The sequence below is a fragment of the Nicotiana tabacum genome, chromosome 23 (assembly GCF_000715075.1).
Source record: "Nicotiana tabacum cultivar K326 chromosome 23, ASM71507v2, whole genome shotgun sequence".
Taxonomy (NCBI): domain Eukaryota; kingdom Viridiplantae; phylum Streptophyta; class Magnoliopsida; order Solanales; family Solanaceae; genus Nicotiana; species Nicotiana tabacum.
The window spans coordinates 126,543,566-126,561,716 of record NC_134102.1 but is presented as its reverse complement, the minus strand read 5'-3'; the positions used below and the strand labels follow the sequence as shown (position 1 = coordinate 126,561,716).

The 18,151-nt window shown below is 33.4% G+C and overlaps 1 protein-coding gene and 1 pseudogene across 1 annotated transcript; both read left to right on the top strand.

The window, feature by feature from the left end:
* The first annotated feature begins 4,906 nt into the window (after nt 1-4,906).
* LOC107764908 (amine oxidase [copper-containing] gamma 1-like) lies at nt 4,907-8,620 on the top strand (annotated as a pseudogene).
* Nucleotides 8,621-10,588: 1,968 nt separating this feature from the next.
* Nucleotides 10,589-18,075, top strand: LOC107759078 (amine oxidase [copper-containing] gamma 2). Its single transcript, XM_075246825.1, has 5 exons — nt 10,589-11,452; nt 12,316-12,992; nt 14,293-14,406; nt 16,401-16,948; nt 17,593-18,075. Exons 1-5 carry the CDS (start codon nt 10,834-10,836, stop codon nt 17,801-17,803), a joined length of 2,169 nt encoding a protein of 722 aa, XP_075102926.1. The 5' UTR covers nt 10,589-10,833; the 3' UTR covers nt 17,804-18,075.
* The last annotated feature ends 76 nt before the right edge of the window (nt 18,076-18,151 follow it).

Below are 18,151 nucleotides of genomic sequence, written 5' to 3'. Positions count from 1 at the left end.
TGACTTGAGGGAATAGAACCCTAAATTATTTGTTATATGAAATGCATGTGAACGACGTATAGGCGAGGTGATGAGTGTTTATACGTCGTCAAATTAATTGTTTGCGTATTTACTTGAAAAATCATAAATTGTTTTAAATTATGAATTAATTGTTATAATATTTGTTGCTCTCCTATTCTTTGTCAAATATTAATTCTTGAATTCCTGCATTAATTGTTATGTGCTATTTGAATTATGTACCTTAATTGTTATTTGACATTTAGCATATTAAATATTAAACTGTATATTTTCTCTCTGATTTCTATAATAATTTGCTATTTGCCTTTGTTTGTTCGTAATTAAATCATAATTAGTGTATGTTTGTTGTCTTATAATTTTATATTAAAAGTTCATATTGGAGGATCGGGTTGCACGCCGCAACAGACTTATTAAAAGTTCATATTGGAGGATCGGGTTGCACGCCGCAACAGACTTATTAAAAGTCCATATTGGAGGATCGGGTTGCACGCCGCAACAGACTTATTAAAAGTCCATATTGGAGGATCGGGTTGCATGCCACAACAAACTTATTTAAAAGTCTACATACATATATATATTGGGGGATCGGGTTGCACGGCGCAACAGACTTGATTAAAATGAATAAATTGGAGGAGCGGGTTGCACGCCGGAACAGAACTGAATGTGAATATATTGTGAGAGCGGGTTGCACGCTGCAACAGAATTAAATGTGAATATATTGTGAGAGCGGATTGCAGTGTGAATATATTGTGAGAGCGGGTTGCACGCTACAACAAAATTGATAGAAATGATAATTGGTTATGACTGCTGAGTTGGCTTCAATTATTATAAATGAGTTACCTGATTTATTTCTATTATTGTTGTTGTTACTAATATTGCGTACAGGTAATGTAAGTGACCCGCCTTAGCCTCGTCAATACTTTGTCGAGGTTAGGCTCAGCACTTACCAGTACATGGGGTCGGTTGCACTGATACTACACTCTGCACTTCTTGTGTAGATTTTGGAGTTGGTTCCAGCGCCGTACCATAGACTTGCTCGGATTTCAGCTACCAGAGGAGACTTGAGGTATAACTGCATGGCGTTCGCAGCTCTGAAGTCCCCGTCTATTTTACTTTAGCTGTGTGTTTATTTCCAGACAACTTTATTTATTCAAACCTTTATTTGTATTTATTCTAGAAGCTCGTGCACTTGTGACACCAATTCTGGGATGGTATTTAGACACCGTTATTTTTATGGATTATTTCACTATATCTCAAACTTTGCTTCCGTAGTTGTTTCTTTGATTATTAATAATTTAAAGATTGTTTAAAAAATTGGTTAATATTATTCTAACGTTGGCTTGCCTAACAAGTGAAATGTGAGGCGTCATCACGGTCCGAAGGTGAAAATTTCGGATCGTGATATATATATATATCTCGCATCTTCGGGCTCGCAGATGCACAAACCCTTCGCAACTGCGTTCGCTCCAGGCCAGCCCTAGTCCCCATCTGCGCAACACATTCGTACCTGCGGCCTCGCAGATGCGGCAAATTCCTCGCACCTGCGAGTACTGCCCAGTCCCACTCTTGGCCGCTTCTGCGGCTTATTTCACGCACATGCGGCTTCGCAGGTGCGAGCCCAGGCACCGCAGATGCGGAAATGCCTGGGCAGTGTTTAAAACGAGGGTTCCGAGATTTTTTCTCATTTTGGACATTTTGGAGCTCGGTTTGGGCGATTTTGGAGAGAAAATTTTTTACACAACTTGGGATAAGTGTTCTTAACTCCCTTGTGATTATATTCCATGAATTAATCTTCATTTTTGGTGTAAGATTATTGAATCTTCAAGAGAAATAGAAGGAAATTTCTATAATGTCACAAAATAAAATTTTCAAGTTTGAATACCGATTTGAAGTCGGATTTGAGTGAAATTAGTATGGTTGAACTTGTAATTGGATGGGTTGTCGTATTTTGTGAGTTCCGTCGAATTTCGAGATGTGGGCCCCACGAGTGATATTTGAGGCGTAATTTCGAATTTTATGGAAAATATTAGCGTTTTGATATGGAATTAATTCTTATAAATTGTGTGGACTGAGTCAAATTATTGTGACTAGATTCGACCAGTTTGGAAGTTGATACGCACAGAATGGAATTTCTGGAGCATTACTTAGCTTGCTTGTCATTGGATTTGGCTTGTTCGAGGTAAGTAGCTCTTCTAATCTTGGAGTTGAGGGTATGAACCCTGAATATATGTATTTCGTAAATTGTTGGGAGGTGACGCACATGCTAGGTGACGGGCGTGTGTGCGTGCACTATAGAAATTGTGACATAATTATTTCTGTGGAATCTTGTAGTTAAATGATCTTGGCATTTTCCATGCGATTTTATGAGTTAAAGAAATTGAGCTGGAAAGCATATTAAAAATCATGTTGAGGCTATGTGCCAGTATTATTGAGACCCACAGAGGTCATATTGTTGTGAAATATTAATTTTAAATTAAAAATTCATACTCAGTCATATTCATTTCATTGCATATCATATCTCAGTCTCTGTTGTTATTTATTGATACATCATATCATCATTTTGGGCTATTCTCATGACATTGTGAGCCCATGAAAGAGAGACTGGAGAGATTGATGACTGAGGGAGGCCGAGGGCCTGATTGTGAGGATATTTTTGGGATCGGGCTGCACGCCGCAGCAGGCCATGTTGGCTTTATATATATACTATACTATTGCACGTGAGTTGGCCGTGTAACACATGAGTTGGCCGTGCGGATCCTTATATTATTATTGCATGTGAGTTGGCCATGCAGCACGTGAGTTGGCCGTGCGGATCCTTATATTATTATTGCACGTGAGTTGGCCGTGCAACACGTGAGTTGGTCGTGCATATCCAGAAGTTTATATTATGGCACGTGAGTTGTCCGTGCAGCACGTGAGTTGTCCGTGCTTATAGCGCTTGGGCTGTAGGAGCCCCTCATGAGTCTGTACACCCCCAGTGAGCGCAGTCGACTATAAACAGGGATCGGGCACGCCGCAGTAGGTATCATATAGCGCTGAATGATTGAGTGTGCTGAGCACAGTGAGAGAGAATGCAAGATAGTGAGATTGAGTACTCTGAGAGTGTGAGTACATGAGTACAATCTCTGAGATACATTGCATTGGTATGCACACATGACATATATACATAGAGATGTGTTTTCCTCATGCCATACGGTATCACATTATTTATGATTTCTCACACATGTTGACAGATGGGCATAGTGATGCATTTGTTTTACAATGGTTATCTGAAAAGAAAATGAGATATTTTATCTATTATTGAAAGGATTTTGGAAAATTTTCTGTTTTCAAACTTATTCACATTTCTGGTAACTTTAGCAAAAGATTTGGGTTTTCACTGATGTACTTGAAAGGAAGAACTATTATTGCTGAAATCATGATGTGACTGAGTATTTTATCTCTGAGTTACTTCTGGTATTATTTGCTTTATGTCGTTATTAACGGTTGTGGATTAGTGGATTTGGACCTGACCTTGGTAGAAGCTCGTCACTACTTTCAACCTAAGGCTAGGTTTATTACTTACTCAGTACATGGGGTCGGTTGTACTGATACTACACTTCTGCACATTGCGTGCAGATGTTGACTGATGTTGTTGCTGTGCTCGATGGTTGCGGGATTTGAAGATATACATGCGTTCTTGTTGTAGTTGCCTCTTGTTCATGGTAGCCTTAAATTATAAAAGCTCTCTTTATGTACTATTCAAACAGACTATGTATTTATTTCATTTCCGCTTTGTATACTCTATTCTTAGACGATCATGATTTGTACTACCAGTTCTTGGGGATTGTATAAGATCAGGATCTTTATTCACTTAAATTGCTTTAATAATTATTATTAAAATTGGTTAGTTAAAAATTGGCTTACCTAACGGGATGGGTTAGGTGCCATCACGACTAGTTGGATTTTGGGTCGTGACAATATCACTATTATATTTTTTTTAAAATTGGCCCAAACTTTTATATAAAGAAAAACTTTTATATGATAATCATATACACAATGCAGAATAAAGTGAATATAGTGTTTTGATGATAGCATTAAATCTCAAAACAATAAAAGAGTTGATTGAATACGTGATGCGGGATAATAACTGTAGTTTTGCAAAAATAAATACCGTCTAAAAATGGAGTAAATCATTTCACATCTAAAAATAATAACTATAGTTTTCTTTTATTGAAAAAATATTTCTATAATTCAAGAAAATTAAATACTAAAAAGTATTTTCACGGATAAAACAATTCTGAAAAATATTTTCGTCATGCTAAGCATACTCAACAAATCCTACTAAACCAACTTATGCCACCTGCTACCTGAGGAATGTCTATTTAATACAGCGTTGCTCATTTGACACGTACTTAATTTGCTAGTTGCCATATTTGATCGACGCTTATGTCATATTTTACTTATTTTGTCTCAATAATTCAAAGTTCTGATGATATCACATGCTCTATATAGTATCGGATAAGGTTCTACATTCAACACAATACAGTATTGTACTGCAACCTATTTCAATGCAGTCAACCAAACAAAAGTTTACAGATTACACATGTACTTCTGATATGAGTCTAAAATTTAATGAATTCAACCTATAAATTTTTACTTTATAATCGTCTTGATATCTAAAAAAAAATTAATATTATAGACTACAAAAAAAGTCAAAAAAATCAATTAAATTGCACAAGGAGTTGTTAAACTTTTGATGGTTATCACTTATCCCTATGATTTATGAAAATGTTCGAGTCTTTAAATTCAAAATAAAAATTCTCAGCCTTTTTCTATTTCAATGAAGTTTATTGACAACTCTTTCTTCACGGGAATAATAACTCTTTCAGCCCCATTGGTAGCACACTTTACTAAAAATAGCTTTAGATAAGGCATCGGAAATATCTTCTCCCAATTTCCAAGATTGGTAGCACATGAGTTTCCATTTTTCATATGTCCTCGTCCTAAGGTTGGTGTTTTTAAGGGAGCATATATGGAATCCTCTTCAATCTTTCGTTTGGCTTTCGTTTTGTCCATTGTTATTTTCCTTCTTACAAATTCATGGTTTCATCTACACAAAACAAGCTTTTTTTTTTAGCTCCAATACCCATTTTCCACCAACTTTTAAGACTAGGAATACCAAGTTTGGTTCAATTTTAGAAACACCAATTTTCAAAGTCAAAAACACTTTTGATAGCAGCCCATCACACCCTTTAGATCCACTTACTATTCAAGAAATCAACAAAGCCCAAATTATTATTTCTTCTTATAAGCCCTTCTTTGGTTCTTTCCCTTCTATTCGTTCTTTGTCACTAGATGAGCCTGAAAAAATTCAAGTCTTAAATTGGAAATATGGTAACCCTCTTCCTCCTAGAAGAGCATTTGTTATTGCATGGGCCAATAGCCAAGTTCACTTGCTCATTGTGGACTTAAACTTGGGCCAAATTATAAGTCATGTACAAAATCCGGGTTCGGGCTATCCACCGATATCCATTGATGTTGCTATACGGGCCACATTGTCCAATGAAGAATTCAATAAATCCATTGTCGCGAGAGGAGTTAATTTTTCGGATTTGGTTTGTACTACGCCATCTTCGGGTTGGTTTGGGCCCGAAGAAGAAGGAAAAAGGATCATGAAAGTTCGATGTTATTCGAGCCAAGGCACTCCTAGTTTCTATATGAGGCCCATTGAAGGTCTCATAGTAATTGTTGACATTGACAATGGTGAAGTAATCAAAGTTTTGGACACAAGTCCAAAAATTCCAATTCCAAATGGTGAGAACACGGACTACAGATATATGTCACAAGACAGGCCTCCACAAATGGTACCACTTAATCCAATCTCAATAGAACAGCCTAAAGGCCCAAGTTTTACGATCGAAATGGACACAATGTTAAATGGGCCAATTGGGATTTTCACCTAAAGGCGGATCAACGAGCAGGAATAGTCATTTCTAGTGCTCGAATTCGAGACTCAGAAACTGGTGAACCAAGAAGTGTAATGTACAAAGGATTTGCTTCAGAATTATTTGTGCCATACATGGAGATTGATGAAAATTGGTATTTTAGTTCATATATGGATGCTGGTGAATTTGGGCTTGGGGCAACAGCAATGTCACTTGTGCCACTTAATGATTGTCCAAGATATTCCTATTTTATGGATGGGCTTTTTGTTACTGCTGATGGTAAGCCATTTGTTCAGCCCAATATTATTTGTGTGTTTGAGAGATATGCTGGTGATATTAGTTGGAGACATTCTGATCTTCCCATTCATGGCTTTGAGGTAAGAAATTGCAAATTCTCAAATGAGTATGTTATTAAATCCTATAAAAGAGAGAAAAATATGTTCACCTTTTTTTTTTCCTTCTATTTTTTGTTAGGAGCAAATAAGAGAAGCAAGACCAAAGGTGACTCTAGTGGCTCGAATGGCTGCATCGGTTGGAAACTATGACTACAATTTTCGATTGGGAATTTCAAACTGATGGTTTAATTCGTGTTACGGTAATTACTTGCTTACTTAATTAAAGGGCAAGTGTACATATAACCATTTTCAAGAATTTTATTTAGAGATTAGCCGGTATTTATTTTGTCCTGAAACTTTAAACAAAATTTTTTTAAAAAACTAAAATTCAGGACACACTGGCTAATTCCTACATAGTACCCTTTTAAAGTGGCTACCTGGTGTCATTTCTACCTAATTATATACAAACTCGTGACACTGCAATTTGAATTATGACTTCTTAACTATAAAGTTGGTTACATTCATAAATAGGTTGGCTTATCTGGAATGCTAATGGTAAAAGGGACTCCACAAGAAAGCACAAATGAAAGTGACATATTTGGTCCATTAGTTTCAGAGAATGTGATTGGTGTGGCCCATGATCATTTTATCACATTTCATTTGGATATGGACATAGATGGCCCAACTAACTCATTTGTTAAGGTTGATCTTGTGAAAGAAGAAAATCCATCAGTAAAAACACCAAGAAAAAGCTATTGGAGAGCTAAAAGGCAAGTAATTGAGAAAGAGAAAGATGCTCAAATTAAGCTTAAGCTTTATGAGCCATCTGAATTTCATTTCATTAATCCTTTGAAGAAATCAAGAATAGGAAATCCAATAGGGTACAAGATTGTTCCAAAGGGTAATGCAGCTAGTTTACTTGATCTTGATGATCCACCTCAAATTAGGAGTGCTTTCACTAACAACCAGGTATGAACTATGTTGAAGACATATTTAAGTAAATAAAAATATTTTTTTTTAAATGACTTATACTTTCAAAGAAAATGATCGAGCACTTCAACATGGTATTAAAACATGATGGGGTTCTTATCATTTCATCGAAATAAGGATATTAAAAGCTAAAAGCTAGCTTTAGACTTTTGTCCGGCAACTAGAAAAAGATCTTTGTCGTCATTGTGGACTTCTACTAATCGAATTAAAGTGTTTAGAAAAGATTGGTATTATTATACTTGTTATGTTCTATGGTTGCGCGGACTTTCTAAAATGATGGCGCACTCATGTCAGATCCTCCAATAATACAGTACTTTTGAAAGATCTGGCATGCATCCGACGATATTTTCGGAAAGTCCGAGCAACATAGGTAATGTTATTAATACTGCAATTAACATTTGTTTCTGAATGATAGATATGGGTAACTCCATACAACAAATCTGAACAATGGGCTGGTGGGCTGTTAGTTTATCAGAGCAAAGGAGAAGATACACTTGCCGTTTGGTCCAACAGGTATGAAAAACATGGTAAGTAGTTTTTTGACTAGCTAACATCAAGCAGCGAAATCACTATCTTAATACATAAATTAATATACCAAACTATACCTAATGATATAAATAAGTCATGTAAGTTGGTTAGAAAAGGACCACTACCATTTAATTTGCCATAAAAATGAAGGAAAAAACTAGGCCAAAATTATTGAGCTTATGATCATGAAATCTTTTATGTTTTATTTGACAGAAATTGTGAAATCAAAGAGAAGGATATTGTATTGTGGTATACGTTAGGATTTCATCACATACCATGTCAAGAAGATTTTCCAGTTATGCCAAATGTTACCTCTAGCTTTGATTTGAAGCCTCTCAATTTCTTTGAAAGGAATCCAATACTTAGGGCCAGGCCCAATTTTGATGTAGACTTGCATGTTTGCCGTTTCACTAATTAGTGCAAATTTATCATTTGTAGCTATTTTTGAAATTTATAGTAAATCCATAAAACAAGTGATTAATTATTATGATTAGAGTATTTGCTTAGTTGGGGGCTTTCTTTTGTCTTCATCACTGCCTAAATAAGAGCATTTGGTTTTCTGTAATTCGCCTTGGTTGTATTTGTTGCGCGAACGAATATAATCGATACAGGTTGTATCCTTTGTATACACCCTTGTATATTGCAACAATAACTACAAATGGTAATTAGACAAATTATAATTACTAAGCTCTAAATTATAGCGCTTTATGAAAATTCCTCTTTTTTTTCATCCTTTTTTGTTAATATTTCATATTTTCATATTTTTGGAGAAAGTTAACAGTAGTGAGATGTAATTTTTTTGCATTTCCTTACCGCCTGCACCTTGATTCTAATATGAGAACGAATCCCTTTTTTAAAGAAATATTAATATAGTTATTGAAATAACATAATGTGACCTGACTCTTCCTCAAATATCGCGCTCACGCATAGTTAAAGTGTTGTGCATTGGATTGGTGCACGCATAGTAAAAGTGTTCTGCATTGGATTGGTGAGGAGAAGCTGTACTTATATATATTGCATATTTATAACTCGACAATTGTGTTGAAATAGTAATGATAAATGCTCAGCGTTATTGTTCAGGGTTACAACAGAATTATAAACCAGATACCTTAATAGTATACCAATTTCTTTATAAAGAAAAATTAATATAGTTATTGAAATAACCTCAAATATCGTGCTCACGCATAGTAAAAGTGTTCTGCATTGGATTGGTGAGGAGAAGCTGTACTTATATATATTGCATATTTATAACTCGACAATTGTGTTGAAATAGTAATGATAAATGCTCAGCGTTATTGTTCAGGGTTACAACAGAATTATAAACCAGATACCTTAATAGTAGCGATACCTTTAATAGGGGCGGAACTAGCACAAAGGATACGGGTTTGACCGAATCCATTTACTTTGGTCAAAATTATATATTTGTCTTAAAAAATTTATGAAATACATACAAATTATTAATTTATAGCTCAATGACTTAGATTAAATACAATTCCAAACTAAAAAATTTTAAATCTTGATTCCGTCTCTGACCTTCACTAGCCTAGATCCGCCTCTGTTCATGCTCAAAGTTTGCCTCCCATGAAAAAAATAAAAAAATAGTAACATTTTATAAATCTTGTAATGTTAATTTAATTTGGATAATAATTAAATGAGTGATTGCATCAGCAGTTCATAAGCATCTCATTCACCAATTCATAAATATCTTTTCTTAATCAGCTGTCCACTCCACTCCATATGTTTATGCATGGATTTCCACAAATGTTGGAAGTCGAGATGCAAGTTGCTCATTTGTGGAGCCCGCCACCAATATTCAGTCCAATGACTCCAAAAATTAAAACGTCAAATTTAATGTTTATTTTTCTAGGAGATACATATAAATTATATATTAATTATACATAATTATATATATTTTATATATAAATTATATATATATATATATTCGTCAACTATTTTTAGTTTAAAAAATTAGATGAACGACGAAATGGATTAATTCTTTAAAATTGAAATAACCAAAGCACTGCTGAAAAGGAAAGAAGGCATGCTAGTAGTTAAGTTGTTACTCTCTCCGACTATCCGTTTTCAATTATATTTTCTTATTGATTTGCTAAAAAGAGAATGATATATTTATATATATAAAAATAACTTAATTTTAAATTATTTAATTTACTCTTAGTAAGAAGTTTTTAAAGCTATACAAATATTATAATATATTTACGACCATAATTTCAAAAGTTTTCATTTCAAAAAATCTAATAACTTGAAGTATAAGAGTATTTATCTATAGTACTTTTAACTCTCTCGTAAATGTCTCACTTAAAAAGAAAAAAAAAATAATCGACTTCTATTTTTTCTAAAATATATAATAATCCATAAGAGAACAGATTTCTTAAGTGTTTTACTTTATACAATTCTCTCTGTCCGAAAAGTAAGTGTTTTACTTTATATTTTAAGTTGTTCCAAACTTCTGCCCACTTTGCCTAAAACACTTATTCCCAACTAAACACTTTGTCGGCGTTCTATTATCGTTTGCAATTTATTTTTTGCAATTTATTTTAATAATGAAAAGGTTCAAATTGGGCTGTCAATAATGTTCGTGAAAAGCAACGATCAATCCCATAATGACGAAATGAGTAGATATACACTACTATCTTGGTAAAGTTTGATACAAAATGTACTTTGATGAAGACATGCACTAAACTTTTATCATACAAGCTAAGTTACGTTAAGAAGCAATAAATTAAAGATAATAGCATATCAAAATGACAGATTCCAAAAAGAAAAAAAGATACCCAGAAAGAAAATAATTCATAACCTATAAATTAAGTCCATCTCTCATACGTAAGTTAGCACGTCACATTCATGCGATAACCATAATATATTTCTATACTTTTTCTCTGTTGTTTCTGATTTTTCTATTTGTCTGTTTGTACACTACTTCTCTAGCTAGCTTTGTGTATATATTTAACACCATAGCTAGCCACCACATGAACCAGAGTAGCAGAGAAAATTAACAAAATTAAACATCAGTAGAAATGGAAGGAAGAAACTTCCTTAGATATATTTTCTTTCTCATGAGCATAATCTTACTCTTATTTTTCACCTTTTTAAACTTACCATCTCCTCTTTCTCACACAGCTGAGTTATTGGACTGCACCACTTACTCCCCGTGGTGCAGTTCAAGAAAACCTTTTTTTCCCCTAAATTCCAGGAAAGACAAAAAACACGCGGATTTCCCAAATCACCCTTTAGACCCACTAACCATACAAGAAATTCAAAAGGTGAAAAAAATTATTAACTCCCTCGAGGGTTTTAAAATAAAGGGTAGTTATGTACTTCATTCTGTGGTACTTGAAGAGCCAGAGAAAAAAGTGGTGTTGAATTGGAGAAAAGGTCAACGGCTTCCGTCGAGGAAGGCGTCGGTCATTGCACGTGCTCACGGTGGTGTGCACGTGCTCACCGTGGACATTGCGACGGGTCGTGTGACCCGCCGTGAAATGGATCATCTTTCGGGTTATCCGATCTTGACGATCGAGGATATGATCACGGCGAGAGTTGCCCCACTTGGTAACTCTGATTTTAACCGTACGATTATCCAGCGTGGCGTTGATTTGGCTGATCTTGCTTGTTTGCCTATCTCCACTGGTTGGTATGGTGAGTGTCAATTTTCTTATATTAGAAGTTTGATGGTGAAATTCTTACTATCGTTACAATTTAGGTGTGTTTGTTTTTGGTTTGAGCATGATATGATAAAGTTTGTCTTATTGTATTCAATAAAATTGGCAAAACGGAGGTGAACTTGAATTTAATGAATTAAAAATCTACTTTAAAATGAAAGTAGAGCCGAATCTATTGTAATTTTAAAATTATGAATTCAAACTTATTTTTTTGTTATAGTTATTGTAAATTTTTACACATATTAAATTTATACTACACATGAAAAGTGATGAACTCATATGAACTCGATGTTATAAAGTTGTATCTGGCTTATATACCTTTTTTTTTAATATAATAAACTTAGAAAAGTTTTGTATATGAAAAGTTTTCATTTTGGTGAAAGTGTTTCCGATTTTTAAGCAATTAAAAATAGAAAATAATACAAACATCTTTTTGGCGAAATTACGAGAGGTAAAAATTATTCTCACTGATGTGTACATGCACTAAATTATACCATCATAGTTAAGTAATAGATTAAGCTAATAAATAATGTGTATTAGTAATTAATTTCGCTTTGATGGAGACCTATGTGAAGATACTTCTATAATTGTTGAGTTGTACAAAGATCAGATTTTGGATAAGTTTTTTCCATTATCAGTTGCCTCCCTTTTTGTTTTGTGACATCTGACATTAGATACTTGTCTGCATACTGCAATATTTAATAAGTCCTTGGTAGGTATGGAATATAAGTATATATTAATTATTACTTATTGTCTGCTTAATGATGAGACACGTACTTAGTGGTTTTAATATATACAGTTGTTCATTGTTAATTAATTTTGCTTTATTTTTATTTTCAGGAAAAGTTGAGGAGAAAAGGAGAGTAATTAAAGTACAGTGCTACACAATGAAGGACACAATTAATTTCTACATGAGACCCATTGAAGGACTAACAGTACTTCTCGATTTAGACACCAAACAAGTTATAGAAATTTTAGATGAGGGAAAGAACATACCAATACCAAAGGCCGCCGACACAGACTATCGTTTCTCTACTCAAAAAAACACACAAGCGCTAAACTTACTAAAGCCAATATCTATCGAACAACCAAACGGTCCAAGTTTCACTATAGAGGATAACCATATAGTGAAATGGGCAAACTGGGAATTTCACCTCAAACCCGACCCGAGAGCCGGAGTGATTATATCCCGGGTCATGGTCCAAGACCCGGATACGGGGAAAATGAGAAATGTTATGTATAAAGGGTTTACGTCGGAGCTTTTTGTACCGTATATGGATCCTTCGGATGCATGGTATTTTAAGACGTATATGGATGCTGGAGAATACGGGTTCGGGTTACAAGCTATGCCACTTGACCCGTTAAATGATTGCCCACGTAATGCATATTATATGGATGGTGTGTTTGTGGCAGCTGATGGAACGCCATATGTTCGTTCGAATATGATTTGTGTGTTTGAAAGCTATGCTGGTGATATTGGATGGCGACACGCTGAATCTCCCATCACTGGTTTGCCCGTAAGTGAATTATAATACTCTTTTAGGGTAATTTCAAGTAATCAGTAACGGAGTTAGAAATTTTACTAATTAAGAGGTATAAAAAATAAATGCACATAAAAATAAGAAGAGTCAACGTATAATATATATACATAAAAATAATTTTAAACAATATAATTTTTCGATGAAAGGATGTTAATCTAAGCATAAGGTGGCATCGCCACGGCATGTAATATCATTGGACCTTCTGGAATTTTTTGTCACAGTAAAATAACTGAACCATGTATTTAATTGTTCAAATTAAAGAATATAAATGATAAGATCAAATTCCCGGCATCAGGTTATGACGTCACTGATCTTGCCAATTCTTTGCTACTCTGTAAATTTTATGTTAAAGAATAAAAAATGAATTCGGCAATTAATGTAAAATTTTCGACTATCTATATTTGAAATAAAAAGCAGTTAGAGTATATTGTTAGTAAACAAATTCCGTATCATAAGTTTATATCCTAGTGACTTTTTGGCTACTAGTATTATTTAGTTACATCTCTTATTCTGCGGTTAACTATGTCGAAAACTACACCCATTTAATTTTTTCCCTTCTCGTTCTCTTATCCTACAATTTCTCAGAAGTACATTAACTCCATGTGGAACCATTTACTTGAAAATTGGATAGAAAAGGTGGGGTTGGGGTGGAGCCACAATAGAAGTTATGTATTCGGTAGAATTTAATAATTTTGGCTTAAATTTTATATTTGTATTAAAAAATATTTAATATATATATATATATATATATATATATATATATATATAATTTATTTTTATCCATGTATATAAAAAAAATTATATTTTAGAACTCATAAACTTAAAATCTTAAATTTATCTTCTCCGACAAGGTGTGGGGACACAAACTAGCTTGCTCTTGTGCAGTGACAGAGCCATATTGAACCAAGGGGTATCAAGCGACACCCCTTTGCCGAAAAATTATACTATATTGCTAGATAATTTTTTATATTTTATGTATATTTACTATACGTTGACTCTCATTTACTTTTCGATATAATTAATTATTTATTTTTTGACAGTCTTTGATAAAAATTCTTGTTCCGCCACCACAAAGCTTGTGTCCTTCTTCATGACAAGTACCATTCATTTGGTCTTATCGTCTAGCTCCAAATTTAGTGGTTCAGTTAGAACTAGAATTTGTCTATACGCTATGTCGGCACTGGTCACTGAACAAGTGTTCTTTCACATTTGTTTCTTAAATTAAGTTTTCTTTGACGCTTTCTGATTGTTATTTTCCGTCTCTTACTTTGGGCAGATTCGAGAAGTGAGGCCAAAGGTGACGTTAGTGGTGAGAATGGCAGCATCAGTGGCAAACTATGATTACATTGTGGATTGGGAGTTCCAAACGGACGGACTTATCCGGGTTAAGGTTAGCACATAATCTTGAATAATTAATCTAAATTAAATAATCATTCATTCAATCATATAAATTAAAAATAATCGATGAGTATATAATAAGTATATGTATAATTTACATATAATATGTGTGTAATCACGTGTAATTAGTGTATAATTTATGTGCGTGATAGAAAAAGTAAAGAGTAAATCCCGCGGACCATTTGTGTAAAATCTTATACTCACTCTACATGTCAATAAAAACAAAATTGGAATCATTTCATTTGCCGTCCAATAACTCTGACAAGTAACAAACATAAACTAGATTATCAAAGGTATTTAACTAAATTATTCCTATTTTTTTTTAAATGAATGATTAATAATTCTAGGCCTTCCTGTAGTTGCAAGGACGGAATAAAAAAAGAAAGATAAACTCTTCTTGATTTCTGGAAGTGATAGATACTTTGGGCCAAATTCTTTTAGCTAAAATGACAGATAAAAAGGACAGGAGGAAATAATACTTGATTTGCACCTATCCATTAAGTATTTTATTTTTCTTTATTTGTAAATAATATTATAAACATTTACTAATATTGATACTATAGTAATTTTCTGTTAGTATATGTTATTTTTATATTTTTAAGTAAGAAAATAAATTTTTGAACTTTTGTTTTACGAAAGTAAAGCTAGAATCCGACAAATAGTTAATGCAGGAAACCAACCGGTAGTGTATTATTGGTAGCAATCACATCAATTTAGTTACAAATAAAAAATAATGAATTATAGTACACTCTTTGTTTCAGTTTAGATGACACACTTTCCTTATTAGTCCGTTCCAAAAAATGGCATATTTATACAATTGAAAACAATTCAACTTTAAACACTTCATTTTACCGAGTTTACTCTTAATGAGAAGATTTTATAACCATACAAATGTCATGGCCCACAAAGTTTTTACACTTTAACCTTTTAAGATCACAAGTTTCAATTTTTTTTTTCTTAAACTCTGTCCGGGTCAAATTGAAAAAGTACTTTCTTTTTCGGTTTTCGTGATTAGTCACATCTCATTATAATTCCAAGTTGAATCATTAAGGTTGTGTTTGGTATAACGGAAAATGTTTTTTGTGCAAAATATTTTCTTGAAAAACAAGTAGTAATCTTACCCATTTTCCGGTATTTGGTACGCAAATTAAGGAAAATAACTTCTCAAGAGTATTTATAAATAATTTAGATACAATAATCATGAAGCCATAAACTTTCGAACTAACAACCTCCCGAACCCACAAATTTCATAAACTTCTGAATCGCTAAACTTTCGAACCCGTAAACTCTATAATTTCTAAACCCCCAAACTTCCAAACACATAAACTTCCGAACTCATAACTTTGGAACTCGTAAAATTTCGAACCTCTAAACTGAAAAATAAAAAAACCAGACTTTAAAAAAAATAAAATAATATATATATATATATATATATATATATATATATATATATATATATATATATATATATATATATATATATTTGCAACAAATAATAAAACCACTTTCAACGCGACTCTTTTTATTTTATTATTGACATTTTCAGAAACAAATAAAAAAAACTATTTTAAAAATAAGATTCTTTTTCATTGTCATTTTTCAGGGGAAGACAAACTATTTTGTGGAGTTTTTGGAAAATGTTTTCCTAACTTTTTCTAAGGAAGTCATTTTCCTCCGATTTCAGGAAAATGTAATATCTAGGAAAATATTTTCCAAACTATTTTGTGCAACCAAGCAGTGTAAAATGAAAAAATATTTTCCGAAAAATATTTTCCGTCGTACGAAACACACCCTAAGTCATCAAGATTCTTCTTTCCTCATTAAGATTCCTTTGATATTAATTTCGTTCTAACTCGTAAATAGTACTAGTACTAGTGACTTATCATAAATTGCATAAGTATTTTTTTGGTTATTAGTCACATCTCAATATCAATTCCAAGTTGAATTTCAAGATTAATTCTTCTTCCCTCATTATACTTGTCATAGGTTGGACTAAGTGGAATATTGATGGTGAAAGGCTCTCCATATGTGAACATGAATCAAGTGAACCAAAATGAGTATCTCTATGGTACCCTCTTATCAGAAAACATAATTGGTGTAATCCATGATCACTACATAACTTTCCATCTTGACATGGATATCGATGGATCGAACAATTCTTTCGTGAAGGTAAATCTCCAGAAAGCAATGACTTCTCCAGGCGAATCGCCACGAAAAAGTTACTTAAAAGCAGTTAGAAATGTGGCTAAAACTGAAAAAGATGCACAAATTAAGCTCAAGTTATATGATCCTTCAGAATTTCATGTGATTAATCCTAGCAAGAAGTCAAGAGTTGGAAATCCTGCTGGTTATAAAATTGTTCCTGGTGGTACTGCTGCTAGTTTACTTGATCTTGATGATCCTCCACAGAAGAGAGGTGCTTTTACTAATAACCAAATTTGGGTCACTCCATATAATGAATCTGAGCAATGGGCTGCTGGCTTGTTTGTTTACCAAAGTCAAGGTGATGACACTCTTGCTATTTGGTCTAACAGGTAAAACACACTATTTCCTTTATGCATTGATAGTTCAATCACCTAAAAGATAATTACAGGTATCCGTCACAGTAACCTGAAAAATAAGCCATGTTACTTGCTACAACAGGTTAAAATACACTGGTAGTGTAAAAGTTCCGGAGTAAACACTATTTTAAAGCGTGACAAAATCCAAAGTCTAAAAGATATTTTTACTTAGTGGTGACAAAATAGTTAAAAGAAAACAGTTATTCATCCATATTATCCATTAGAAAATGGATTGGATAATGAACTTTTTAAAAACGGGTCAAATATGGATAAGAACCATATTGTCCACTTAGAAAATGGATAAATAATGGGTTTAACTTTTACATTTTTAAAGTCTCAAATTGGGTTCCTCAAGTTTGGGAGATTAGGAATTCTCCCAAAACTAATCATATTAAAGAAGCCATAGATAGTATGAATATCTATATTATCCGCCGGTTAACCCGTTTTTATCCGTATTAAATATGGGCCGAGTCGGATAATTTATCCGTTTTTTTTCATTACCCATTTTCGACCCATCAATTTACCACCCCTACTTTTACTAGTTTTACTTGACTTTAGATAGAGCCGTTGGCTTGGAAATTTTTGAGTAATTAACACTCTTTCTTTCTATTTTGCAGAGACAGGCCAATTGAGAATAAAGACATAGTGTTGTGGTATACATTAGGTTTCCATCATATTCCATGTCAAGAGGACTTCCCAATTATGCCAACAGTATCATCAAGCTTTGAAATAAAGCCAGTGAATTTCTTTGAGAGCAACCCAATTCTGAGCATTCCACCTAATTCTCCAAATGACCTGCCAAATTGCAAAGCTGCTGCTTCTGCTTGATGATCAGTTACACAATGAATAGTGTTCTTTCTCTTGTCAAATGTGCATAATATGTAAAAATGAAGCCGCTAGACTTGGATTTCGGGTACCTTAGTCTCAAAATTTCATGAATAAAAAGTGAACGAGTTAGTTAATTAGTTGCAGCTTCATTTCCGATGATGTTGAAATTAGGCAAAAGTTGTGTTTGACAGGGAATTGAACACAAACAATGAAACTTTGTAAAACTAAGCTATATGAAACTATTGTGACACAGTTTGTATCTTCATATAAAACAATACTATGGCCTAAATATGTCAAATTGCAATAGATACAGGCTAATTTCATATGAAACTGTGGAGTCAAAGCAAT

Coding starts and splice junctions, on each gene's coding strand:
- LOC107759078 (XM_075246825.1), top strand. CDS start 10,834: ATGGAAGGAAGAAACTTCCTTAGATATATTTTCTTTCTCATGAGCATA. Junction 11,453..12,315: donor TATCTCCACTGGTTGGTATG/GTGAGTGTCAAT, acceptor TTTTATTTTCAG/GAAAAGTTGAGGAGAAAAGG. Junction 14,407..16,400: donor ACGGACTTATCCGGGTTAAG/GTTAGCACATAA, acceptor TACTTGTCATAG/GTTGGACTAAGTGGAATATT.